Source organism: Neopelma chrysocephalum, unplaced genomic scaffold (genome assembly GCF_003984885.1).
Source record: "Neopelma chrysocephalum unplaced genomic scaffold, ASM398488v2 Primary Assembly neopelma1_139, whole genome shotgun sequence".
In the NCBI taxonomy this organism is placed as follows: Eukaryota; Metazoa; Chordata; class Aves; order Passeriformes; family Pipridae; genus Neopelma; species Neopelma chrysocephalum.
Window position 1 is genome coordinate 3092569 of NW_020897801.1, and position 27714 is coordinate 3120282.

At 40.0% G+C, this 27714-nt stretch overlaps 2 protein-coding genes and 1 long non-coding RNA gene across 4 annotated transcripts in view; 2 read left to right on the plus strand and 1 right to left on the minus strand.

Moving 5' to 3' along the window:
- The window catches only part of LOC113975569 (solute carrier organic anion transporter family member 1C1-like), a 25535-nt gene extending 15257 nt beyond the window's left edge, over window positions 1-10278 (plus strand). Inside the window, exons 10-15 of the mRNA XM_027699729.1 lie at window positions 283-478; window positions 1515-1680; window positions 2123-2304; window positions 6856-6920; window positions 8109-8226; window positions 9252-10278. Of these exons, the coding sequence (XP_027555530.1) occupies window positions 283-478; window positions 1515-1680; window positions 2123-2304; window positions 6856-6920; window positions 8109-8226; window positions 9252-9474 (950 nt within the window). The 3' untranslated portion in view covers window positions 9475-10278. The remainder of the gene's footprint in view (window positions 1-282; window positions 479-1514; window positions 1681-2122; window positions 2305-6855; window positions 6921-8108; window positions 8227-9251) is intronic.
- LOC113975570 lies at window positions 8707-22853 on the minus strand. The gene is made up of 3 exons (XR_003536854.1): window positions 22762-22853; window positions 9262-9383; window positions 8707-8926 (listed from the first exon to the last, which is right to left on the minus strand). It is a non-coding gene; the product is annotated as an uncharacterized LOC113975570 (long non-coding RNA).
- The window catches only part of LOC113975568 (solute carrier organic anion transporter family member 1C1-like), a 21158-nt gene continuing 11900 nt past the window's right edge, over window positions 18457-27714 (plus strand). For both annotated transcript variants that reach the window (XM_027699726.1, XM_027699728.1), the window contains exons 1-6: window positions 18457-18590; window positions 21397-21508; window positions 22397-22557; window positions 24847-24988; window positions 25076-25208; window positions 27116-27231. In XM_027699726.1, coding sequence (XP_027555527.1) covers window positions 22426-22557; window positions 24847-24988; window positions 25076-25208; window positions 27116-27231 — 523 coding nt within the window. In that variant the 5' untranslated portion in view covers window positions 18457-18590; window positions 21397-21508; window positions 22397-22425. The remainder of the gene's footprint in view (window positions 18591-21396; window positions 21509-22396; window positions 22558-24846; window positions 24989-25075; window positions 25209-27115; window positions 27232-27714) is intronic.

Genomic DNA, 27714 nt, shown 5'->3' on the forward strand with positions numbered 1-27714 from the left:
AGAAATTGGAGGATTGTTAGCTAAACTTTATCCAGCTCTTTATCTCTGTCAGAGATCTAGCAAGGAAGCATGTCCCTGGGAGAAATTTTTAAAAGCAGCTCCAGCACCTTGGTAACAGTCCAATGATCAATTCAAGTCTGGACAAAATAAAATGCCCTGACTGAAGATCTTTTATGTTTTGTTCCTTCATCTTATTGCTGCAGCTGTTTTTTTGGCTGGGAAGGTTAGTTAGTCCATTGAGCTGGGGTTTTCATTAATACAGTTTTTTCTGTTTGATTTCAGGTCTTATCAACATTCCTGCTGTGGCCTTTGGCATATTCTCTGGAGGACTCGTCATGAAAAAATTCAGAATCGGTGTTTTAGGGGCTGCAAAACTTTCCCTGGGATCATCTTTCTTTGGTTACCTTTTGCTCCTCTCACTGTTTGCGATGGGCTGTGAGAACTCGGAAGTGGCCGGACTGACCGTGTCGTACCATGGGTATGCTGGGAAGGGCATCCTACGGCACAAAGTGCCATTGCAAACCAAACCCCTCCCTCATTTTATTCCACAAAGCATATATTTTTGAAAAGAGAGGGATGGACCCAAGTATGCTTCCCAGAAATTTGATTCCAAGTGGTGGAAACCACTCCATCTATTCCAGAGGACACTGTGTCAGAACACTTTCATTATTGTGGCATAAGCCAGAGGCATTCATGTCACAAGTGCAGATTATTTTTCTGATTACTTTGTAATTATTATTTCCATGGGACCCATCCCTTGATCCTAGTGATTTTTGGAAATGTGAGGAGCTCAGTAGTGGGGATTCCATTAATTGTTCCTTGCATTTGTTGTGCTGAACAACAAATGTTGTTTAGTAGTCTTTGAACCCAAAACTTCAGAATTCCTGGATTAACCATGAGTAAGCCATGATGTTAACCATCAGGTACACCTAAGGGTCCCTTTTGGGTCACTTTTGCCCATTCTATTACTCTGCAAAGCTCACTTTTTGGTAGGAGTTTCCAGCACTGACTCCACAGCTGCTCCAGGACCTGCTCCACTAATGTCTTTAGCAGCAGGTGGCTGAAGTTGGCAGATTGCTGTCATGCAAGGTAATGGACCCTCAGTCTGGATGAATCCCAATCTGATAAGCTCCTCACTAACTTCTACAGAGACCATTTTCCACGAGGAACTCAATCCCCTCTTTGCCATTTGTCCAGTTTTGTTAAAACTGCATCAAGCCTCAAATAACTAAAATCTTAGAAAATATAAGCAAATTCATGAGTAGAAATTGTTAGCTGTCACCCTTAATAAAGTAGCTACAATCTCACAGTAGATGGTGTGATATTGCTAAAACATTTGGATAACAGAGAAATAAGAATTTACAGTGCTGCATGAATGTGAAGAGACAACCTTTAATGGACTAAGGAGGGGAGGTCTGGCCAGGAGCACCTGTCAGAGAGCACAGCCCATGATTTGATAATGATTTCTTCCACATCTGCTAGAAAGAAAATTTACAATTTCTCTTTTTCCTCAGAACTAAACAGATGACTGATTACGAGCAAGCCGTGTTTTCGGAGTGCAATTCCGGCTGCTCGTGTTCCAAGAACGACTGGGACCCCATCTGTGGAGAAAATGGAGTTACCTACATTTCTGCCTGTCTCGCCGGCTGCCAGGCATCCAACGGCAGTGGGAAAAACACCGTAAGGCAGTCTTTCATTTCCATGTGTGAATGTGATATTTTTTCCAAATACAACCAGGTCTGTCAGAGTAAGTGGATTAAAATTTACTAAGGCACGTCCTCTTCAACCCTAAACTCCTCGGGGTTTTTCAGCAATCTGCCACCCACATTTCAAACTTTCTCGATTTTTCTTTCCGGCAGAAATCACAAGCAGAGAATGTTTTGGAGGGGGTTTTATTTAGCTGTTGGTACCAAGACTCTTGGAAAAAAAATGTAATAAATACATTCATCCCCAGTAGATACTTTATAATTTTCCCCTTCAATAAATAAATCTTTTCCTTTTGCAAAACATTTCCACTTTGGATTTAAACCTTCAGCTACCCAGAAAAGCATGATGTGCAATTCCTGAACATCTACTTCTCCACCGTTTAGGTTATCATACATTTTCACCCGCTCTCTTCTAGGTATTTTTTAACTGCAGCTGTGTGGGAACCTTTGAATCTTCACAAAGCTCCTCAGCAGTGGTGGGACCGTGTCAAAAAGGAAATGAGTGTCCAAAAATGTTTCTGTATTTTCTAGTAATATCGGTTATCACTTCATACACTTTGTCAGTAGGTGGCACACCCGGATACATCCTGCTTCTAAGGTAAGAAATAACTCCTGCCAGCATTGCCAAATGTTCTCAAGGGGTTTTGACATATGTGACTGGGTCTCCCTCCCCTCCTAGTATTCCTGGTATTGTGAAATGTTTTCAGCTACGCAAGGTGGCTTTTAAAATATTTTTTTTTTTTTACTATGGAAAGGCATCCTCAAAATTTTGCAAGGAGATTTTTACCATCGATACAACAATGTGTTTTTGATAATCTTTACCAGCAATATCTTTCTGATTTCAAACATGACATAAGAGGCCTAGTTATAGTTTATACCAAAATCCCCTTCCCTTAATACCTTTTACATTATCAGAATGATGTTGTATGACCTCCCTGCAAATGGAAATTAGCTCTGTACGTGCCAGTGTGTGCACATATATTTATATGAGCAGCCAGTTTTCCTGAATTCCTATGGATACTGATGCACAACTACATGGAGGTATTCTAACCCAAACCCTCTATATACCCTCAACTCTTCTCCTCTAGCCTATTTTATTATCCCATACGACTGTTCCATTCCAGATTTTTTCTCTTCCAAACAAAGATTGATTTAGAAAGAGATTTTTTTTTCTGTTCTGATAATTGCAGATTTATTAAATGCTTTTCCTAAGGGATTGTTCCAATACATATTTAACTGCTGGGACTATTTGTCCATCACTGAGTGTAAGCTTTGAAACTAATTTTAGAAAGTGCAAAAGGCATGTAATACTACCAGGACTTAATCTGGATTTTTGTCAACTTTTTGCAATTTTTGGATTCCAAGTGCTGCTCCACTCTGTTTTGGAAAGCTTTCTTACTCAGTTCCTTTTTCCAAATTATTTCCAGATGGGCATATTCTACTTCTCAAACAAAACAACAGTAAATCCAGGCTAACTAATCTTTAGTATTATAATTGTGCTTTCTTACCCCAAAAATCTCTTTGTTTTTGAATGAAATTTTCTGGAACAGGCTCTGTCTCACTGTTGGTGCCTTTACATCACACAGACAAAGCCAGTGCTAGAACTGGCTCAATATAGGCTATATGGAAAAAAACTGGATAAAGAATGTGACTTGAGCTATGGTTCCATCGCAGTCCTTGAACCAGAATCAATATTCACACAGAGACTTCCAGAAATGGTTGGGGTGAGGATCCTTCTCCACTGCCCTGGACAAACACTACCAGTGAGGTGTGTGCCTTAGACCACAGCAGCTGCACAGCTTTCCTCACGGACCTTGCAGGGTTACCACTGAGCACTGCAAAAACACACTGCATGTCTCTCTCTCTCCCTGAGGTCTCACTCCAAGAGCAATCATATTATAATCCATTTTGGACAATTTTTACTGAAGCTTATGCATCACTGAACTGTCCATGCGCCAAGATGAGGACGATTCATGAGCTGAGAGCTTGCAGAAAAGCCTTCAGGATTTATGCCAGGTTTCTCTCTGTGGTTGCTTCTGACACACTGAATAAATATGGGCATAGGGCTGTGCAGAGACGCAGTTTCCTTTCCCTTTCCCTCCACATGATGTCTCCTTCCTTTCCATAAGACACAGAGTAGAAGTTGTACAGATATTGTACCACACAGGGCCTCAAAACCGTTGTAGCCACGCTCAACCTCCTGCTTCTCCTCTTGTCTCCACTACGTAAAAATTGTTTGGGAGGAGATATTCATAAGTGAACACCTACAAGCTCAAGTCACAGAGTTGCCAGCACTTCTCAGCCCTAAGAACTTTCTCTTGGGAATCTTATTGCTTAATGGATTTATTTAGAAAAGCTTAGAAAGGTTTTCAATTATAATACTGAAACACTTTATATATGAAATCAGCAAAACAGTTTTATTGGTTCAGCTCCAAATCTTTTATTGGTGTTGAAAATAATTTCGTTTTGAGAGACATTTAACTGAAATTGAGAAGTTATGTGTTTTCCTGCTGGACTGAGGGCATCCACCTCTGATGTGCAGCTAAATAAAACGTGTTTCAGTAAGTTCAATCCTTTTTTTTTCCTTTTGGCTTTGTTTTTTTTTTTTTTTCTGCTCTGCAAATGACCTGTGGGCACAATTCCACTTTAAGCTCATGCTTACTCTTCTTTTTTCTGTAATCCATCACTGACTGACGTTCCCTGAAAATCTGGCTGAATTGAAAGTGTGCTTCTGTTACCAGAAGGAAAATAAATTTTCTTTGAAAACAAATAGTCCCAAGGTCAAGTTGCAGACTTCATTAAGTACTTTTTCCAATGATCTGTTTTTAAAATTATTCAATATTCAGTCAGCTCTGTTAAGACTCCAGCACTTAAGCAATCTGATGTTTTCTGATGAGCAGATGTCATTGCACCTGCCATGGAGCACCAACACAGCTAAATCCCTTTAGCCTTTTGATTTAGTGACATTTTCTTTAAGGGTTTACATGACTGGAGCCATTGAAATATGCTTACAGCCAGTAACCGAGTCATTTGCTGCAATGTCTTTTTAGTGGTATTAACCTAATGGCAATCACCAAGGAACTTGGGAAAGCCCTAAAGTTTTGTAGAAAAACACGTGTAGTTCAGGAAGCTGTTGTTCAAGCACCAACTATTAATAGCAGGTGATCAGGCAGTGAAAAGGAAGTCTCAGATCTCCCTGAGAGCTCTGGCTATCACTCAGGATCACAAAGAACTCCTGTTTCCGGGCAAACACAATACAAATGCTCAAACAATTTTTTTTTTTCATCTGAAAGTGAAGATTTTTTCTACAGGATATAAATCCTATGGAATACATAATAAATATCCAGTTATTGGTTTTATTTTCCAATTTTCCTTTCTATGCCCTCAGATTTGTTTAGAAGGACTCCAGACTGAGGCTTACTTGTCTAAGGTGTGTCTGATAGGAGAGCAAGTCACTGTTCTTACAGCTTAAAATCATATTAAGTCATTAAAGTCATGCCTACACAGATGGCAGTGCTTGTATAAGCCACAATGCAACAGACTGTGTGATGATAATTCACGACAAGGGCATTAGAGAATAAAGTGTTGACCTTATAAAATGAGCTGCACATGACTTTTTTTTTTTTTTTTACTTTGGTGTTCTTTTCACAGAGTCACTGAATGACTGGGGCTGGTAAGGATCTCTGGAGATCATCTAGTCCAACCCTCCTGCCAAGGCAGAGTCACATATAGCAGGTTGCACGGGCTGGTGTCCAGGCAGATTTTGAATCTCCCCAGAGGACACTCCACAGTCTGTCTGGGCAGCCTGTTCCAGTGCTCTGTCACCCTCACAGTAGTTTTTCCTCATACTCAGATGGAACTCCCTGTGTTTCAGTTTGTACCCCTTGTCCTTTGTCCTGTCACTGGGCACCACTGAAAAGATTCTGACCACATCCTCTTGAAACCTGCCCTTCAGATGTGTGTATGCATCACATCTCCTCTCAGTCACCTCTTCTCCAGGCTACCTTCTTCCTTAAATGTCCTTCACATCCTTTCTATTTTCAGTAAATTAGAGGAAGATGATCCAAATATAATTTGCAGTATGGGTTCTTAATGCTGTTCTGGCAGCTACACTGGGAAGTTTAAAAAAATCACTGATGGGGAACAAAAGAGCTAGTTCTGTGATGTCTTTATTATTTTTTTTAAATTTACTCCAAATTACATTAATTTCTGCAGAAGCAGAGCCCATCCTAGTTCAGAGCACACAGACTGGACCTCCAGGGTGCTACGTTCATCCGTAGTGACAACTGAATTTCCGCCCAATTTTTTTTCTGTTTTCTAATGAAGATAATGAATGTGACAACAGAGAATGTTATCAGTTACTATATTGACATACATATGTTACCCCACACATCAAACGCTTCCCCGTTTAATTATGTGACTGGGACTACTTGTTAAAAGCCAGATTCATGCTGGATGTAATTGGCAGTCTGGTACCTGCTGGGGGAAGGAGCACACTTGGCAGCTGGTGAGGGAGCAGCAGGTGAGTCCTACGAATTCGAGTGGGTCCATACACACACTGCTCGTAGCATGGTTGTAAAAGGCAGCTGTTCTCCTGCCTTCCACAATGGGCTAGGGCGATAATTGAAGGCTGGAGCAGGGCTGATCTGGAGCCAGAAGGACTGATGTGTGTGTTAGACTCCCCTGAAAGCTCAGCAAAGTCAGAGAACAGCTTGGAGGATTTACATTTGCAGGAGATGTGATCCTGATCCTAGATACAGTGCAATGAAAAATGAGTGCCTAAATACCTTGTACTAGCCTGGATCATGATCCTGAAATTCAGAGAGTATCTAGCTAAATAAGGCATCCAATGGATCCATGATTTCACAATCAATTTTCTTGTCCTGTGTGGGTAAGTCCTAAGTGCTGATATCATCTGAAAAGCCACAACCATCTTAAAATGTGATATTGAATATAGATGCTCAGAATTCCTAGATTCTGTTCTGATTTTGTCACATTTTTTAGATATTTCTCAATTTGGTTAGTCAGTGGCATTATGGAGGAAAAAGTCACATTTCTTTCATTTCTCTTGCTTTCTATTTGTGTTCAAATTATTCACGCTTGCTTCTTTATTTGCATGTAACATCTTTTTTATTATTATTTTTTTTAGATGCATTAAACCCCACTTGAAATCATTTGCACTTGGTATCTATACCCTGGCAATAAGAGTACTTGGTAAGTCCATTTGAACTCTTGAGTCTGTTTTAATACCCTCCTCATTAATCATTTATCTTAGAATTAAACTCTGATTGTTGGAAAGAACAATGTCTCACTGAAAAGTAAGTATCATATGAATTAAATAAAAGTAAAAAAGGGTTGAAAAAACGAAATAGCTTCCTAAATTGTATAACTGTCTCTTAGGTGTAATTAAAATATACATGGCCAATATCCATAGAGATGACAAGTGTTCCTTCAGACTATGAAACTGATATAAAAATTACATCTTATCTCTCCTTACTCAGCAATGAGCATAATAAAACCGCTATGGCTGTTAATGTGTGATTGTTTTTCAGGCATATTTTCATTAGTTTCTAAGGGAATTACTCTGAGTGCAGGTGTGCCTGGGGGCAGGTTTCACTGCAGCCTTGTGGTAGAGTCACCTCTAAGTTGTCACTGAAATCAAAGGTACCATGAGATGCCAATGCACTGGAGATACTAAAATCCTCTTGCCTTCACAGAAAAAAAATAATAGCAAGTCACCTACTTAAATAGAGCAGATCAACACTGTTGGCTGCTTTCTCATGCCTTTGCAGGCCAAGATTTTTCCCTCCTGGCTTACTTTCTTCTCCAGCAACCATGGGTGGCTCCCCAGGTGGCGCAGAGTGCAGGATATCCCATTAGCACATGAAGAAAGGCCTTTCCTTTCCATCACCCACAAACACTTTGTGGCAGGTTTGTCCCTGCCACAGCAGTGTCTCAGGATACTTGTAGGATACTTGTAACCCCACTACAGGCTCCCAGCCTCGGTGTCTCTCTCCCTTCTCACCCCCTCCAACCAACACACAGGACAACCCCTACACCCAAGCTCCATTGCTCTTAAGAAAGGAGAAGTATCTCCTTTTTTTATTTTCTCCAGAGATGTCCCGCAGGGTGAGGAAACCAAACCATGGCCAGCCCTCCTTCCGCTGGCTTCCACAGGCTTTTTGATGTTCTGTTACGCTTCCCTGGCTTCCCACAGGGAGGAAAGGGCGGTGTGTGCCTGGGCAGCACGAGGCACGTCTCCTCAAACCAGCAAACAGCGTGGAAGTGTCACTGCTGTTCTAATGTGTGATTTAATGTTCTACCCGAACATGTCTCTAGATCAGAACTGATCACCCCGGAAAGTAACTTTCTTGCCTCTATTTATTTGTTAAATACACCCAGCGGGAATTCCAGCCCCAGTGTATTTTGGAGTAGCCATAGATACCACTTGCCTGAAATGGGGCAGCAAAAGATGTGGGGGAAGAGGAGCGTGCAGACTCTATGACTCCAGCGCACTCAGGTAACAGCTCTTCTCCATTCGTTCTTTAACTTGTGCCCTTTAAGCACATCTGTGCCTGGCACTGGTAGAAGAATTTCTGTTAGAAAATTTGAGTGAAAGATTTGAAACTGAATGAAAGACTCTGACTAACAATATTAACAATAACATTCAGGTTTCAGCATTCTCTTTTGATTTAATCTTTTTTTGAGGGGAGGGGGGATCATCTTGTTTCAGTATCAGCTGGAAATATTTGTCACTTAATTGTTCACCTAAAAATACTGAGGTTCTATTGAAACCTTGATTTTATGCTAAAGCGTCCCCCATTTTTCAATGACTCTGCTGTGGTAATGTGTAAATAAGTAGAAGGGTTATTAAAGCTCATTGTTTGTCCATGTTGGAGCTGAACCACAAAACGGAAGGGAAAGGTACTACAAAGCATATTTGTCTTATCTAGGGCCATAAGTGCAGTGTTGTCTTTATCAATTTATTGCTAGAGGACAATAATTATCTGAACTGCATTCATGAAAGGTGTCACTAGAAAGGAAGAATGGAATAACAAGGGTAAGAGAAAAATGGGAGAACACATTGTGCTTTCCTCCCACCCCCAGGAAAAAATGTTTTGAAAACGTGAAGGAAAGAACAAAAGCTCAGTTGGGACTCTTTTTGCTGATAAAACATAATGATGTTATTGTTGCTGCTGTTGTTGTTGCTGTCATTATGCCTGTAAAGAAAAAATGCCATCAAATGGTTTTGATATCACTGGTACTTTTTATGAGGCAAGCACAAAATAGAGGAATTGCCCTAAAAATTTTAGTGCTATTCTTACTGGGGTTGAGGAGGTCAGACAATGCCTGAGATGCTTTCTTGGCCACAGACCACACCCACCTGACCTGGATGAGCTGACAAACTCCCCCTCCAGGGTCATTCCCCTTGATGGAAGAGTGTTCTTACTCAGCCTTACCACATGAGAATGTGAATGTGTTCTTGATGCCTTCTAGTCAAATGTTGCCTTCGAAATAGGCTCTGATCAATCATTTCTCTCTCAGGTATGTGTACCTGGGGCTGACTTTGGTGTTGGGCACGGTGTCCATTTTCTTCAGTGTTGCTGTCCTTTGGGTTCTCCGGAAAAGGTCTTCTCCACCAGATGAGAACCTCTCAGCCAATGGGGAGAGAGGCACCTGTGGGACAAAGAGCAGAAAAGATAATTTTGTCAATAGTGACTGTTTAATTCAGTCAACTTACTGGCCAGAAAAGGAGACTAGACTTTAGGAAGACTGAGATCTCCACCGTGATTTTACCCCCAGTGAGTGGTGTTCCAGGCAAAAAATTCATCATCAGTGAAGCGGTATCTTAGTATCCACCCTGAAAATGTTCAACTTCGTGTAATTTTCACTGTAAATGCCAAAAGAAAAGACAACCATTTTTAGTACATGTACAGCTCTGAATACACTGCTCACCAGTTTTTCTGCCGAGTGAGGGGAGTACTTATGGCTGGGGAGGGGCAGCTTCCTCCCTCACCAAGAAACCGCTTTTACGGCTGCTCCTCATCTCTCTCCCTCCTCATCAAGCTGCAACAGCTGCTGCTGCCCTTCTGTGTGTGAGGGGTAGTGGAGAGGCTGCCATGCAGCTCTCTCTGCCGTGGAGCCAGCCCAAGAGGAGCTGGTGCACAAAAACCTGACTTGGCAGCCTGGAAGGTGGAGGGATCTTCGTCACGTAGCCCGCCCTTGCAAACAGTGCGGCACGGGGCAGGAGGAAAGGGGTTTGCTGGAAGGTGAAATCAGCTACAGGCTCTGGGCATCTCATGAATTCAACCCATAACACTTAGGACATCAAATGTTGTGGTTAGGGATCCTTTTTCAAGTAACTCTAATACAACAATAACAGCAATAAAAGCTGTCGTTGCAGGCAAAGAGACCACAAGAGTATTGACCAAAGGAAACTGGAATAAAATAGAGCTTTTTTTAGGTTTCCAGCAGTTTCTTGCTACTTGCTAGTACTCGGTGTACTAAATAATTCCATGCACTTTATTCAATGTAATAACACCATGATAAAAGATACGTATGATTTATTTTTCAAAAATCTATAAGAGGAGAACTTGGGAAAAATAAAATTAATTAAAAGACCAAGTGACTTGGGGTTTTTCCTTTTAATTTGTTGTATTTTCTAGGTGAAACTGAGATATGTATTATAGTATCCCTTTATATATAATCTTTGCAGTCTGTCAATATTTGATTTTAAATATATTTGGGTTCTGGAGAGCTGTTGAATGCCAAACAAAATCTCAAGAAAGCATGCACTGAAAAAGATAGTTGTGGCACTACTGTGATATCCTTTCAGGATTTTAGAGAACAGGCTTCACCCTTCACCATGATATTGGCAAAACAAGTCCATATCACATCACTTGTGTCTCAGCAGTGACTGTGGGTCCCTGCTGCTGAGCAGGGTGTGCAGATCAGAGGCAGATGTGGAGCCTCTCCTGTGGGATGCATGGGGAGGGACATGTATAAGAATGGGATTCACTGGCCTTTATAGATGCTAGTTTTTTACACTGTGCCCTTAAGAACTACCTGATCTGTTCAATAGGAATACCAAGAAGAATGGTGCTTAAGCACCAAATATCTGCAGAAGGTAAGCCTTTAAACCCATCCCTTAAGAAAATGCAGTTGTCAGAGGAAGGACCAACGTGACCCATTATTTGCCACACAGGTGACTGTTTAGACAGTGGCCTGATATATGGGAGACCTGGTCTCCCGTCCCAGCAATTCATCCCCCCAGGGGAGTGACAGAGGCTACAGGCAATGGGGTGCTGGAGAGCTGTGGCTGTTCACTTTGCCTTGTATAACTGGATATTGAACTAAACAAACATAATTAAAATAATTTTAAGGTTTATGAGTATCAGACTAAATGGAGAATTGTGGCTAGGGTGAATCACAGAAAATGGCATTCCAGTCTCAGGTCTCATTCATACTACATCATCATAAAAACAGAAAAAATATCAAACTACATCAGCATCCAGGAGCAAGAGTGATGCTTGGAGCTTTCCATTACCTCCTTGGGAGGGCACTGCTCATAGCAATGAGCTGCCAGATCCTGTGAGAGAAAGGAGGAACCCAACTTAAGTACAAACCAGGATAAAAAAGGAGGGATATCTGCATTTCACTCAGTTCTTGATGTTGTATATGTGTCAGATAAATGGGGATGATTCCTGATTTGTGAATCGGTCCTGGCAGGTTTTCAGGCAGGGACACTGCTGCTCAGTGATGCTGAAGCTTTCATAGAGGCAGTTCTGCATGTGCCAGGAAAATCCACTGGTTTCACCTGGGATAGATAAAATTCTCTTCTTAGTAGCTGGTACAGTGCTGTGTTTTGGATTTAGTATGAGAATGATGTTGATAACACGGTAATGTTTTAGTCGTTGCTAAGTTGTACTTACCATAAGTCAAGGACTTTCCAGTTTCCCATGCTCTGCCAGTGAGAAGCTGCACAAGAATCTGGGAGGAAGCATGGCCAGGACAGCTGACCTAGACTAGCCAAAGGGATATTCCCCAACCTAGAATGTCATTTCCAGTATATAAACTTGGGGGGAACTGGCCAGGAGGAGCTGACCACTGCTAGGGACTGGACTGGGCTTCGGTCAGCAACGATATTGTGCATTAGTTCTCTTTCTTGGGTTTTATTTCTCTCTCTCTCTTTTGTTCATCTTCCTTTTCATTGCAATTATTATTATTCTATTATGATTATATTTTATTTCAATTATTAAACTGTTCTTAATCCATGAGTTTTCCTTTTTTTTTCCATTCTTGTCTCCATGCTACTGTAGGGGACAGGGTGAATGAGTAGCTGTGTGGTACTTAGTTGTTGGCTGGGGCTAAACCACAACAGACAAATAAAGAATTCTAAAGAAATAAACATATCCTACCCTACTCCAGGAAAAAAAAAAAACAGGGAAAAAAATCAACTTTTTGGGTTATCACCCATGCTTATATATGCCTGGACTTAGTAAATAATTCTTTTAAAGCACGGGCTTTCCTTCTATATCCCATTTTTTTACACATAGTAATACTATACAAGAATTTGTTTCAGTAAGTCTTATTTTCATTATGGTTTGAAAATGACCACTTTTTTCCTGCCACTATTCAGCAATAACAGATATATGTCATTCCCATTGCAGAATATTTTCCACTCTGCTACTTTATTTTAGTACCTCAAGTAGTAAAGTGGATGCATGGAGGAGTGTCTGACTAGAGATACATATTCTGGATTTGTTATAATACATGAAGGAATAGTCTCAACATTAAAGGATTTGGATCTGTCAGGATCTTCCTACCAGAATTTTTCATCATAAACTACATCTGCAACAGGTGCTGTCTCAAAAAAGATCAACAAATTTGGATCTTTTCTTTCTAGAGTCAGAGATATAAAACCACAATTGTAAGACTAAAGAAGCAAACACCTTTCATTTTCAAAGGTGAAATTGTTAAAAGAACTGGCTGAGGTGATTACCCAATCTTTGATGTTGGCCTTTGAGGCCAGAGTGGGACTCACAACCTTGTTGAGAAGTACCCCTGGGCTGTATACCATGTAAAAAATGGTATATTATAGCAAGGAACCTGATGGGCTCGTGGAACAGGAGAAGGCAAGGGTATCAGGCCATGTCACATGATGGGATGTGCAACCAGGCCTGGGGCTCATGAGCCAATGCACATTTCCTCCTCTACCTCCTGGCAAAAAATGCAACTCTCCAATGACATGGTATATCTTACTTATAGGCACATCATTTCTAATCATATCAGGAGGGAATCATCAAGAACTTCTAAGAAATAAAGGAGGCAAAAGGATGATTTGTCTATAGCTTGTGCCTTCCCAGTGTATGAGGGGAAAGAAGCATCAGTATAGGATGAAGTATCTTCAGGTCACAGAGAGTGGAGCAGCGACCCCATCCTTGTGCCACTATGACATTGCTACATATGATCCTCTAATCTGAGGGAATTAGCAAAAAAACAGGGAGCAAAGGGTGTGAATGTATGAAAAAGAATGCACAGGCTGAATAATGATAGATTGCCTCTTTGAAGTGCTCAAAATAACGAGTAAGACTGATGAAGATATGAGAAAACTATTGTAATTTTTTAAATAACAGCAATTGGTATAATCTGAGAGAAAATATTGACAGTATTGCTTTGGCTTGTTTGACCGTTGAAGCAGCTTAATTCTGCATAACATTGAAAGAAGAAAAAGTTACTAGAACTTACTTACAAAAGTTGTGAAGGGTACAGTACGTAGACTTGCAAGTAGCTAAGTCACAGGGTTTTTTAAAAATATTTGCAAATAGATAAACATTAATAATAATTATTAGTAATGTAGCCCTAAGGCTGTTGCATAGGTCTGACCCGGCCTGGTTGTCTCTTTTTGACCCTGGAGCATCACTAAGCAAGTGCTAAGGTATTTCTTCATCCAGTGCTAATCAATCTCTAGAAGAAAGAAAGTTCATAGTTGTTGTAAAAATTATGAAAGCAATTTAAATGTGGGGCTCTTTAATGGTAATTTAAAGTGCTCATTTAAAAGGACCTTACTTAAGCAACATGTGGTTAGTTAACCAACAGCTCATCCCAAATTAATACAGTTCATTGAATTTTGAAGAGAGTAAATAAGGAAAGGATTTAGTGGAGAGCAAGTGGAGCACATTCTCACAGCTGGATAGTGACCAGGTCAGGAAGCTCTCGGGGCTGTCGGACATGGTAATTTTGAAAGGTTGTTGTTGTACACAGTGGTATGAGAACCCTCTTGTTGATCCTTCTAAAACAAGGTGCTGAAAAATGGGGACTGGTCTAGAAAAAAAACCTGTGATAGTGTTATGTAGTCAGCTTATTTAACTCTGTACACAAAGGTAGACTATATTCCAGTGCCGGGAAATCCAACAGGATAAAACTCTGTTAGAAATATAATACATTTTTTTTCATTAGAACAACAGGTCTTCAATATGTTTCTGACATCTCATAGATTTTCTTGTCATGTGTAGTCTTAAAATCAAGACTTGACCATTCTTATAAAAGATCTGCTCTGGTTTAACAAGGCAGATGAACAGCTCAGTGGAGTGGTGTTGTATATGATGCCAGGTATTTAATTATGTGAATCATAACAATTTTTTCAGTTCTGTTATCTCAGGTAATATTCCAGACCATGTGAAGGTGATGGGGGCTTTGCCCTGGGATTTCACCTGAGGGGTGAATGTTTTTTGCTTCTGTTATGCTATGATCCTGCACACATTTGGATTAGCCCTACAGAAGTCTAAAGTACTCACACTGACAATGACTTACGCTTCAATTCTGCATCTATAATAACAACTCCAATCCCAACTGCTGATTAAGACTGAATGCAAAGAGAAACTGTGCAATCAGCATTAATACCTACCCTTTGTATTTTAAGTAGAAAAATAAGAAATATCATTAAAACAGCTCATCCTGGTCTACTTTTCCCCAGATAGGTGCATGATGCAAATTAATGACAAAATTATTGAGTTCTTATGAAAGACAAAAGCTCCACTTAGCAGTGGAAGGATCAAGTCCCAGACAGTAGCTACAATGGAGACAACAAATCAGCCTCTCAGCATGCTTTTCTTTCCTGTTAGTTCTGCAGCATCAAACTGAAACCAGACACACTGAGACAGGAGCACCAAGAAGCCTTTTCCAAGTATTGTAAAGGTTTTTCACCTTCTCAGGGTTCCTATAGTATCTTAACATTTACTTAGCCACACACCATCCCTTTTACAGAGTTTGTTAACGAAGAGTTAAATTTCAAAACACATTGATTTTCTGTGTTTAGAGATTAGTGTCCTGAGAATAAGAAGGGCTCTAATCAAAGCTGCCCACTGCAGTTGGCCTCTGCCTGGCCGGCTGCTCCCTGCTACTCCTGGCTCACCCCTGCAAACTGGGGCCTTGGCAGCCACTTCTGCTGGTGGGAGTCTGCTGCCACCCTCTGCCTGGAGGAGTCTGCAACCAGATCCTGTGGTAAAGGTGATTTACTGAGGCTTTTGTAAGGATTGTCTTTAATCTCAGGAGTAATCAGAAATTAGTGATATGTCAATGGTCTTATTAGGGAGATTTTTACTATCATAATCCACTTTTTGCCTGCCAGTGTAAGTCATATGGAGGGGGGCCTTGAATGAAAAAAGAGATATGTCTTTTTTTTTCAGTTATGAGACTACAGACTACAGTCTTTGATTTGACTTCACCGGTTTCCCATTTCCCATTCTGTTAATTTTGGTCCACAGTTTTTGGTTCAAGAAGTCAGCTTTGAATGTGAATGCTTCCACAGACAGCTTGGACAGCAGCAGTCTGATGACAGAAAAATTCTTCTCAGCTGTGCTGAAAGCAAAGTATAAAAGATATTTTAATTCCTGGAAAATTGCAAATTAATGGTATATACAGGATTAGGAAAAATACAGAGAAAATTATGTGTATTCATTTGTCAGAATGAAGAAACTAAAGGAATACTGTTTCCCCTTTTACTACATGAAAAAGAAAGTGGCATCTTTTTCTACAGGTTCTACTACTCTCAAATTACAGAGTAGATTTATCTCCATCCCTTTTCAGATGTTCAGGATTAAGAGGGAATAAAAGCATTGGGTAGGTCTGCTAACACTTCGGAAGATAACCTGAAAATGAAACCTTGGGAATGCAAAGCTCCATCAAAAAACTTTGTGAAACAACAGGGAATACTTATCTTGACATAGTCAATGCACAATAGTGGAGCTTGTGGCACATCTCTGGAGAGGGATGAGTACACAGGCGTTGGTGTGTGAGTGTCCTTGGTGGAACATCCGGGACCAACAGATAAGCAGAAGTATGGTATGTTACTCTGGAACAAAGAGCACTAAACAAGGGCCAACATGTCTGTCTTGTGACTAGAAAATGTCAATCATGGACATGCTGGAAGGGGATGGTTGATGCTTCATGCCACAACAGGACGTGAAGAGTCACCAGCTCTGAGAAGAAGAGGCTCACATCTGTTATGGGACCACGAATTTTGATCTCTTGTTGCAGTTAATGCTAAGTACGATTCTTGATTGTACTCTTTTAGAAAAATTGCAGGGGTAGCAATGTTGGTTGTTCCCAAACAACCTTACTTAATTCAGATTTAAATCTGATGGATACAATCATAATGTAACACCACGGATTTTCTCTGCAATGATAAAATTTCCTCCTATGGAAATTTCCATCCAAAAATTCAACTTGATGAGACCTGAGCAACACCAACAAACTGGGAAGTTAATCCTGCTTTAAGTGAAGAGGATTGGGCCAAATGAGCTCCAATTTCCTTCCAATCTAAATTATGCTGTGATTCTAAGGCTTTCTCTAAGATCTTCTCTAGGATTACTTCCTTCTAAAAGGCATCCAAACTCTGATGAAGCCAAGAGTTAAGACACATCTATTTTAGGTTTCTTGGCTAGACACCAGTCTGTCTCTTTAGCTTTCAGCACTGTTACTAGAATTCTAAATATATTATGCTCAATATTGCAGCTCCACTTTTTGAAATAACAGCAAAGGCACAAAGCTGGATGGAATGGTTAAATAGAAGAGAGGCTTATAGATGGAAAAAAGAATTAACCTGAGAATGGAAAACTAGGAGTGGAACACGATGTTAAATAGAAAGTTGCACAGCTGATGGCCAGTAACAGGAATTTCTGTATCTTAGATGAAAATTTTTGAGAAGACCACGAGAGTATCTATTAATTGGAGATAACTAGGAAACACCCAGATGCTGTTCTGAAAAGTTTATATATAATCTTAGAACATATCAGACCAGGCTAGAGATAAGGAACAGTTAATATTTCAAGGTGTGGCACTGAGATTACAGTTGGACTACTGTATACCTCTTTAGCCATGTACATTGATAAAATATGGATCCACTGTGGCCAAAGGCTCCAAGGGTGTGCTGTAGAATCAAGAAAGATTATTTTTCAAGAAATTATTAAGCATGATTAACTTGTTGACCTAGAAAAACATGTGGAAAAAAATGTTCTGTCTTCATTTATGGTCAAGGATGAGTCCTAAGTATCAGATGGAGAGCAAAAATTTTAAAACTGAAGGACCCTGTCATTTCAAAACCATAATATAATTTGGTCATGACTGGGAATTAAAAGAAGGTTCCTGTGCATCAGAAGATGAATCTTTTGCAGTAGCCTTAGAAATGGATGGAGTGGGAGGGAAGGCAATTCTTTACTGTTCTCAAGACAGAGCCTGGTCATTTTGAGTTTGCAGGCTGGATCTGTGATCTGGATTTGTGGTCTGGATTCCTCCCACATTCTTATTTTATAATTTCACTAACACTTGCAGCTGAACTGTCCTGACATGCAGTTTTGAAGTAACTACCATTTTCTTGGTGATGGTGTCTCTTGCCCTAGGAAGTTGAAGGGAGCTGTCTGGTTGAGAGTCAGAAACGCCATGAGCAGTGCAAGGTGTAACTGATAACAGTACTGAGTGCAGCAAGATTATCCAAAGGTCAGCGTAATTAAGTAGGCTGTAATTGTTCACAGCAAGTAAAAGAATAGGTGTGGTGAAAGTGGTGGCAGGGAAGGGGGCATGAACTACCAGGAATGGCACATTTTGGTGTAACATCCAGGCAAACAGTAGAAGTAGTTCACATGCTTTAAGAATGACTTATCTTTTAAGTACAATTAAGTACAATCAGACAGAATGCACAAGAGGGGTACAATCAAATAAAATATTTCTCATTAACCAGTTCCTTGAACTAGGGCTGTAAGTATGTAAAGGGTTGCTCCAAAGTACACATAGCCCCAATATACTTTGATATTTGGTGTGGGTGTGCTGTTAACAGCACTAAACTATAAACCTAAACAGTCTTCTAAGCGTGAGCGTTTCTTGAACATCCAGTTTGTTCTATATATCCAAGGCATAGTATTTTCTCCTCCTGCAAGTCCTTGGCTGGCTCAAGCAGGTCTGAACTCAGTGGACTTCAGCCGTAGACTATGAAAATAAGACTTCATTCCAAAATGCATTGGAACCAGAAACGTTTCTGAAGTTGGGACACCCTACTTTTAAATGCCAGGAAAGTATGAACCATTATAATCTAGACAAGCTCAGGAATAAAAAAGATGTTTTACAAGAATGTACAAAAAGAACACACTTGCAGGTTTTCTTCTTAATTAAATTTTGACCACAGATAAACATGGATAAACATGTATTTTGGGACCTTAAACAGAGGGCAGAATGGGAGGAGACGAGATTAAAATGTTTAATTTAGTTTGTGTTGGAAGTTAATGATTCTTCTACCAACTACCAGCACAGCTTTGCTTAAGGAGAGAATACTCTGACTTTTGAGCATTCATGTGGTAGTATAACTGCTGTTGTTGTGGACACAGAACCTAGGTAGGAACCTCTTTAATATTCTTTTTGTTTATCTTAACCATAAAATGTTGTCATTGTTTACAGCTAATGAACATTACCTGTGTCCTACTAATTGCATTTCCTGTAACCAGTAACACCAGTAGTGTTCCTGTTGAAACTGTCAATGCTTTAATGATGGCATCACACATTTTCACGTGTGTCCCTGAACAGTAATTATGTCTTGAACAACGTGAGCAGCGTTGGGATCTGCACAGGGCTGTGATAATAATTTTTCATATTAGGTTAACTTAAAAGGTCTTACTATAATTCTGTTTAAAAATCAATAAGATTGTTGTCAATAAGACAATTGTATTAGCACTACAGTTAGTGTAAATCATTACATTTCCATAAATTACTGGAGGGAATGTGGATCTTGATTTGTGACTTTTTTATTCTGCTGGGTGGTGGCATGGTCCCTGCGAGTGCAACCTGAGGGTGGAGACAAGCAGCCCAAGGGCTTTGCTGGATTCTTAATATTCCTCAAACATCACTATATTTTTCTTTTGTAAGAATCTACAAGACTTGTAGCGAACTGTTGTCTTGACCTTTGTGAATTAAATACCTGTTATTCATGCTAAGGCTTTCTAATTGCTGCTCTTGTTCACTATAATTTTCATATAATTTGGGAGTATAAAATGAAGTTTTAATTTTTTTTAATATATTCAGAGGGAGTAGATTTACCTAACAAGCTCAGAGTTAGGCCGGCCATGGCCCCTATAAGGTCATATACCTTGAAGCACTGAAGATGTCTGCAGCTGTCCTTTGCAAGGCTGGCTGCATTCACTCTGAAATTGCATTGTAAGGTGCTGCATGATTTCCCATGATTTTGGGAAAGTTGTCAGCTCCCACCAACACAAATGATCCACAATGGTTATTAGTTGAGACCCTTGATCTTCCCCACTCAAAGCATTTCTCAGAAGAGACTGTACTGAGCATAAAATCAAACCAATTTTTCAAATGTTCCCTGGATATGTTGCAAAAATGAACAGGAAGTGTGTCAAATTTTATTCTCAAAGTATGGCTTAGGGGATTTTGGTGGATTTTTTTTCTTTATGCTTGTCTTTGGGGAGAGGATTGTTTTCTTTTCCCAGGAAGAAAGTCAGGCTAATTTTTGTTCAGGTTGACTGACTACCCAAAGAATAGGTTATTTGACTAAACCTGTCTTTCTGCAAATGCAAATCTCTCAGGTCACTACTACAGCAGAGTGGCTTGTGCAGGCAAAGAATGGTACTTTTAGAGAATCCTATTAATGAAAGGGCATATCTGTTGCAGAAAGCTTCATATTTTTGCTTTGCAACCAGATTCTCAGTTTATTAAACATGAAAAAACAATAGTGAAATAAATCTGAAATAACAACTTTATCAATACCTGAAATTGTCAGGCTCAGCAGCTGTATGTGGACATCAGTTGTGAATCAATCTTTTATCTTTTTTTCTAACTTTCCTATGACCTGGAATTTCCCCAGCCCTGAACTCTTCCATCTCCAGCAGATGGCTGCATTGGTCAGGGTCAACTGAGGATGGGAGGAGATGCTGCCAGCGGCTCCAACTGTTGATCATTGCTCGTAGCTTGCTCTAATATTTCTCCAGCACAGTTGCATCATCTTTTTGCTTCATTCCCCTCTGTCCTAGCCGTCACAAGCAAAAGTAACACCACATCCCACAGCATCTTTGCAAAGCACTCATAAGATGTGTCATTCACTACTGACACGAGCTGGTCACCCATTTCTTGTCTGAGGCCTTCCCCTGGATTGCTGGAGGAGCTGAGCACTGACAGTGCTGAGACAACTAATTTCCACTTCCTAGCTGGCTTCACACTTCCCTGTGTGCATCAAGAAGCTTTTACCCCATGAAGATGCATTTTATTTTACTTTCTTCTCTTTGTTTTATTTCTTATCTTGCCCAGTACCCTGACCTCTCTCTCTGGATGCCTTTTTCACTATTTGCATCTAACTACTCAACCTGTTCTTTAATATTTAGGCTCACACTTTTCAGTCTTACTGTCCTCCCTTCTTGTTCCTTCACAGCCTTTCTCAGAAACACTTTTTATGGGATAGGCGCCTCATATCTGACTGATAACTGACTGCCTTTCTCTTCTATCTGCTTTTCCTCTAATTTCTATCCTCACTCCTTCTCTCCTTATGCTGAGATGCTAAGTCGGGTTATACCTTCAAACTCTCAAAAAAGCCACTTTAATCCTGTGACCTGCAATGATATGCTCCTCCAGCATCTTATGGTGGTTGTCAGTGTATCATAGTAACACAGAGAAGATAATGTCTTCAGATGACACAGGGACAGATGAATTTCAGAGGACCAGATGCTCAAAAGTATTTGTGTACTAACATTTCCTGAGCGCTAAGAATCTCATTTCATAACATTTCTCTTGGTAGCTGTGCAGACTTGGGGAAATCCTTTTTCTACTTCTTTTTCCTATCTGTCTGAATAGCCAAGGGGAGGGAAAAGATTTTTTTTTTTGTCCTGATACATGTGCTGACCCAGACTTAGAGCATAGCCACAGAAGAGTTTGGGAAGTAGATATTAGCAGTGAGAAAGCAGATGGACCTTTTCCAGCATTGGAAAACTTCATCCAACTTTTTTCAACTCCATTCAAGCATAGAAAACCTCAGTTTGTGTGATTTGTTTCCACTCTCTGCCTTCTCCACCTTTATCTCAAATGAGAGGAGTATTGTGAAAGGTGAAACAGATCACGTGAGTTATGATTTCTGAGTTCTGATTTGGGGATATTAGTTTCAATACTCTAATAGAAAATGCAATATTCCCACCTGCAGATCTGAAGATGACTTCTTTCAAGTGAGCTGTTATTTTCTGAGGGGCTCTGCAGTGGCATCTGGATTGTCCTTTGGAAATCTATTCTGTTTGTAGTTGGAGTTGCACAAACGGGCAAGTGTTTTCATTCTTTAAATAAACTTTGCAAACAGATATATAGACTTCCCTTGCAGCTTTTCCCTGAAGTGTTCTTTTTAATTGGGTTTTTAAAAGATAAAAAGACACAAAAAAATAAAAAAGTGAAGTGTTGAACCATTCACTGCAATAAAACAAAATTCAACTTAATAACAAAACAAGGCTTTCAACAATAAAAAAATGTTATTTCAAGGGATATATTGTTGTCTATGGCTACAGGATGTGCTGTTCCTGGGGGAAGTGGAGCAGTTCTGCTGAACTGCTGAGTTGCAGATGACTACATTCATCAGGGCATACAGACAGCACTCTGCAAACAGAAGGGCATTAGGGATACCCTGTATATTATTGCAAGAAGAAAAAACTGACCTACTCATAGGAGGACAATTAGCTAAATTAACGAATTCTTTTGTCATTAAGGATTGTTTCCAACAGATTAGTGTAGAGAAATCAGTCGTGTGTTGCTACAGAGATTTTACCAAATTGATGGAGTCCTAAGCCACTACAAGTTTAGAGCTTCCCTAGGACTCCTGCTTCAACACTGATGCTTTGGTGACCCTTGTAGTTTATTTTTGGACAGAGACTTTGTCCCTTACTCTTTTGTGGAAATTGCCTTTTTGGCATTAAAAGACTGGAAGGGGTGGGGTGGTGGTTTCCATTTCTCTTGAAAAAAGGTCAAAACAAGATATTTCAGAATTTAAAGAAATATACACTTTGAAACACCCAAGTCAGAGAGCCAAATTGTTTTCAATGGAAAGGTTCAGTTTCAACATCTCAGCATTTTCCTATAGCTGCTGCTTCATCAGAAAAGTCCTTAAGCAACTCTATTTTGGCATATGTGCTTTTGTATTTATTTTCATTTTCTCCCAGGTTCAGATCACTCCGTAAAGAAATCAACCATGACGGTGGAAACCAAATCCAGTGATGTCAATGGCTCAAATCAGGAAGCAGAACCCAACCAGCCTTTAGACGATGAAGAAAACAAAACTCCACCAGTCAAAAAGAAGACTTCCTCTTGCAGTGGATTGAAGGTGTGATGCCTTATCGATATCACCATGATATCTCTGTTGCTATATGTTAAGAAATGTTCTTCAAGGTGTGGCATGCCAAATCCCTCCATTCCTCTTCCCCCTATCTTTTCTGGAGCTGGATATATACTGGAGGTACAGGGGATAGTCGGATCTTACCTTTGTCCTAAAGAAAATAAAAATTCCTGATCCGCCATATTTACTTACAAGTTACTCGTAGGTGGTTCCTCTTCTAGGTCGTTAGAGAGAGGCAGCAAACTCCAGTGGGAGACTTGAGCTAACCTGAAATAGGTGTCTACAAAACACTTGCCCTGAGGTTTCTGTCACCACTCATTCTTGTAGGGCCAAAATAGTGTGAGGTGAATTGTATTCCAGGACTTTTATCTAACCCAGGGCTGTAGGTCAAACAATCCGGTGATTCCTACAAGCACACAGGCTTCCAGGAATGCACAAGAAGAACGGACTGATCAAAGCAAGTAAACTAATGAGAAATTCTTTACCACGTTAAGGCCTTAGTATTTATTGCTTCTGGCTGAGCTGCAAATACTGCAAGGGCAAGATTTCTTCCAACACTGATGTGTTTGGGCTTATGTTTTGACTAAATCTTGAGCCAGCTTCATCTCCAGTTAAATTTCATAGACTCGGTGAAGTTGCAATTAGGGTCACATTTCTCTCGATAAAAAGGTCTGTAAAATGAAAGATTAATGGGAAAAAAATATGTAATTGCAAGTTTCTCAAACATCCAAAATAGTTTGGTTTAAGTATCAGGCAAAGGTTGTTGTTCTTCTTATTTTATCTGACTTACGTTTGCCACCAATATACCCCTGCAGAAATAGAATTTGACCTCTCTAGGAGACTCACAGGACTAACTTTACATCATATATGTGGGCAATAAGCAAGACTGCAGATCCGTGTCTAACTCTATGGCAGTTAGAGCTTAATACACACTATAATGTGGAAGGAATAAAAGACAAGCTGCTATTATCCCTCATCATCTTATCAAATGTTTTATGGCTGACCTGGGGGTTGCATTTTCAAACACAAAATATTCAGGTCATTTTTGTTTGTGTTTTTGTGCTTATCGGTAGTTTGTGATTCCAGTCAAAGCCCCCTGAGAGTGCTGCTGGCATAAGGCACAAAAGGTGGTTCTCAGAATTTTGCCAGTCAAGCTCAGGAAATATAGAACATGTCAGGGCAAAGCTCACATTCGGGAGATTTTTCTCTTCACTTCTGATGAAAAGAGAGTAAATATGTCTGTTTTCAAACTTTTGTTTCCTGGATTGCCCTAGTTTTTTACGGTAGATAATATTGCAAAGTCTAAATCTATATTTACTTTGTTTACTTACCCAAGTTTCTGTTGTATTGGAACTTCTGCCCAGTGAGCAATAAGTCAGTTTGTTTTTTAGCCTATGTGGAAATAGTTGGATAATATTTAAACAAACTTAGTTTAACTTTTTAGCAAATAAATCTTTATTTGCCAAAGCCACAATGTGTGTTAGTCGAAGCAACTATAAAATTACAAAGAGTATTAAGCTTTTCCTTGTGAGTTGTATAGTATACAGGCAACATTTCAAAATATGTAATCTGAGACAGAGATGAACTCAGTCCATCTGTATTGCCTTCCACATATGGGAATATCATAAAAACTTGCATAAAGCCTCTATTTTGATGCCATGGCTATCTATACAATTGAGTTAGAAGCAGTTATGAACTGACCTAAAATAAACGACATGCAACCCAAATAACTTTGATTTGGACTAGTGTCAGGAAATCTATCCTGATTAGCTATTTTACCTCTGGCAAATTTTACGTTTCTGCAACAGCTTTGGCACCATTTTGGCTGCCCAGCTTTGGTGCTCAGCTTTGTGATAAATTTAATCACAGATGCCAGTAAGGTGAGTGGTGACCAGTGAGTTCTTTGTCAAATTTAAGGTCCTCAGTTCCACTTTAGAAACCTCTGGACAGCAAAGCTGGGAAGATCAGGTTTTCTGGCAATTAAGGTGGCTATTGCAAACCTGAATCCTCAAGCAAGCAGCTGCTCTCAGTGCAGCACTTACCACCCCTTCTGCATCAGGGAAAACCAGAGCAGGGAGCAAAATGTTCTGAGATGCCACCCTGGCACCCTGCAGTCTTAGGGTATTTGAAAATTCACCCACAACATCGCCATTCCAATTTGAGTAACAAAGGTATATCGTGGTGGTGATTGTCCCACATAGTTTTAAGCACATTTGTTCCCTCTGTGACTGGTTTCTGTGCCTCTACCTCCCATTTTCTGTCTTAATCTTTCCTCAGGCATTTCTGGCTGCTCTATCATTCAGTTACTTCAGTAAAACATTTTCTGGTGTGATTATGAAAAGCTCCATCACCCAGATTGAGCGAAGGTTTGACCTGACATCATCCACTGCAGGTTTCGTCGATGGAAGCTTTGAGATGGGTAATTGATTTCCATAACATGCAGAAAACTGCTCAGAGGAGTGTGAGACACAGCATCTGGCACTAATTTTGGTTCATTTTCTCCCAGGTAACCTGCTGGTGATTGCATTTGTGAGCTACTTCGGAGCCAAACTTCATAGACCCAAAGTAATAGCTGTGGGATGCTTTACTATGGCTTTGGGATGCTTTTTGTCAGCAATGCCTCATTTCTTCATGGGATAGTAAGTACTAATCAAGGTTAATTTGGGTAACCTATGATTGGAATTGCATCCTGCTTTCTGGTTTTTAAATGAAACTTGGTGTATATTAATTCTTAGATATCCAAAGGCCTACAGAACCTCACCTCAGTGTGCAATGAACCACGCTTGCCACACACATCCCTACTGTGATGATGAATGTTCGTTACATCTGGTTGTAAAAATATGGTTTCTCTGAAGTGAAACTTCAACTTCTCAAAAAATGGGAAAATCACAATGCTTTAGTTGTCACTCATATGTGTTCAGAAATGAGGTAAAGAAGGAAATGATGCTAGAAAATTTTTTCTCAGGGGGAAACGACTATAAAAATCTTATGAAAATTCAAGTTTCAAACAAAATACATTATTCTTTGAAAATCTTCAAGTTGGCTACTATGCTGGTGTTAATGCTTTAATGAATTTTGGCAAACAGTAAGAACACCTTATTGGGAAAATGAGAAAGCCCAAGAATGTGGCATCACTGGTTGCTAATAGAGATGTCAGGATCATGTAGCCAGGAAAACCAAACCATTATGAACCACAGTAAATGTATGAGAAATACAGAATGCACCTATGTGATTTCCAGATAAATCTGTGCTGTTTGGAATAGGTTCTCCAAGCTCTGAGCAGGTAACTTCATACTGAGGGACATCTCAACCTGCAGTAGGAATTTATTTACAGTAACAGGCAACTCAGGTAAAGTCAGGGATTCAGAGCTTACTCAGTGAAAAAAACAACACACAAAGATCCTCATTGAAAGAAATCCTCCTCCCCGAAAGAAGAAACCAGAGCCTTATTGTGAAAGATGGTGCATTTTGCTCTCCTGTGGCAAACAGCTGCTCCTCACACAGAGCAGCCTCAGCTTCACACAAAACCTGCAGAGGGACCAGTGCTGGTAGAACAAGTACCAGGTTTTTTCCTGTTCCAAATGCACATGGCTGGTTAAACTGATTTTCCATATCTGGTTAAGCTAATTTTTATTCATCTTTTCCATGCTCCAGGCATGTTGCTTATATGTGATAGTGCTTCCAGCCATGGCTTGGGCATAGTGATAGCATATAGAGTAAGGCATATTTCTGTTGGTCCCTAAAAGTATTAGAATAATTTTAGGCATACTACTGTAAAGAGAAAACTGATTAATGCTTTTTTTCATGTTAGTGGATCTTGCACTAGTGTCAGACTTCTCATAAGTTTTACATTAGTTTGTCTTAAGACAAACAATGTATCACATTCATGAACACTGGGCAATTCACAAACCTGGGCCCCAACACTTGTAAGGAAACTGTTCTGCACTGTCTCTTCTGATGACTGCTCTTTGTTTCAACCTGAAAAATAAGCCTGCCTGGTCTAACAGAGTCGGCCCAGTTCCTAGAAGCAAAATGTGTGCTTTACCATGTTGTTCTCCTAAAGCTAATTGTACTTTGCACCTCAGCAGTGCTCGTATCTGGGAAAGGGATCATGTTAAGGCAGCTGAACAGATCAAAATACATATCAAAGATGCAAAGGGACCTTCACTCACACTCTAAAGATTCCTCTCTTTCTGCTTATTGTTGGATCAGCATAGGGAGCTCACTTGGACCTGACCATAAATTTTGACACCAAAAATTAAATACTGAGTTACTTTCACAAGCCCTTTCAAATTTTCCAGCTTAAAATATTATTTCTTTCAGACAGAGAATTCTAAGTTTTATTTGTTTTTTTCATTTTAGCGGTTCAGTTTTCCAAACTGTGCTTAAATAATCTTTTTATTTGCTCCTTCAGAAGCACTGTTAATTGATATTTAATCAAAGGTACCTCTCTATTTAGGAAAACAGCAGTCAGAGCTTCCTGCCCTACTGCACTGGTATTTCCCTGCTGAGCTCTGCTTCTAAACCTACTGTTATGTGTTTTCAGTTATAAGTATGAGACAGCATCACACAGAGCTTCTTCAGCCAACTCAACTTCCAGCATAAATCCCTGTTCCCTACATCAAGATGTGAATGACACCATATTGGGAGTCTCACGTTCAGGTAAGGAACTGTAAGTATAAGTACAAATACAAGAGCTAGTTTTGTCCTTTGTTGCAAGTGGAATAAGTTGTTTCCCCATGCAAGATGCTCAGATTTCTTCTCTGTTAAGAAGAACTTCTCTCTACCTGTCTCTACCTGTGTGGGACCATCGCCAACACCTGAACGCACTTGGTGCATCTCATTTGGAGAAGAAGCATCCAGCAAACACAAATGATAAGGATATAGATCCCCAGTTTTCTATGTTCACGCTTCCAAATTACAATAAATCATCTAACACTAAAGGGGAAGCTGAGACTGTGTTTGAATGGGTTCAGTTATCCAGGACCTGGAGCTGAAGAGGTGGAAGAGATAGTGTGATAGGACATGAAACTACACAGAGTTTACTGGAAATAAATGCAGATTCTTGTTATCTTCCCTACAATATGGAATTTAGCTGTTTTATGTGTTGCTTTGCATGGGACACAGGTAGAGAAAGAACCAAGC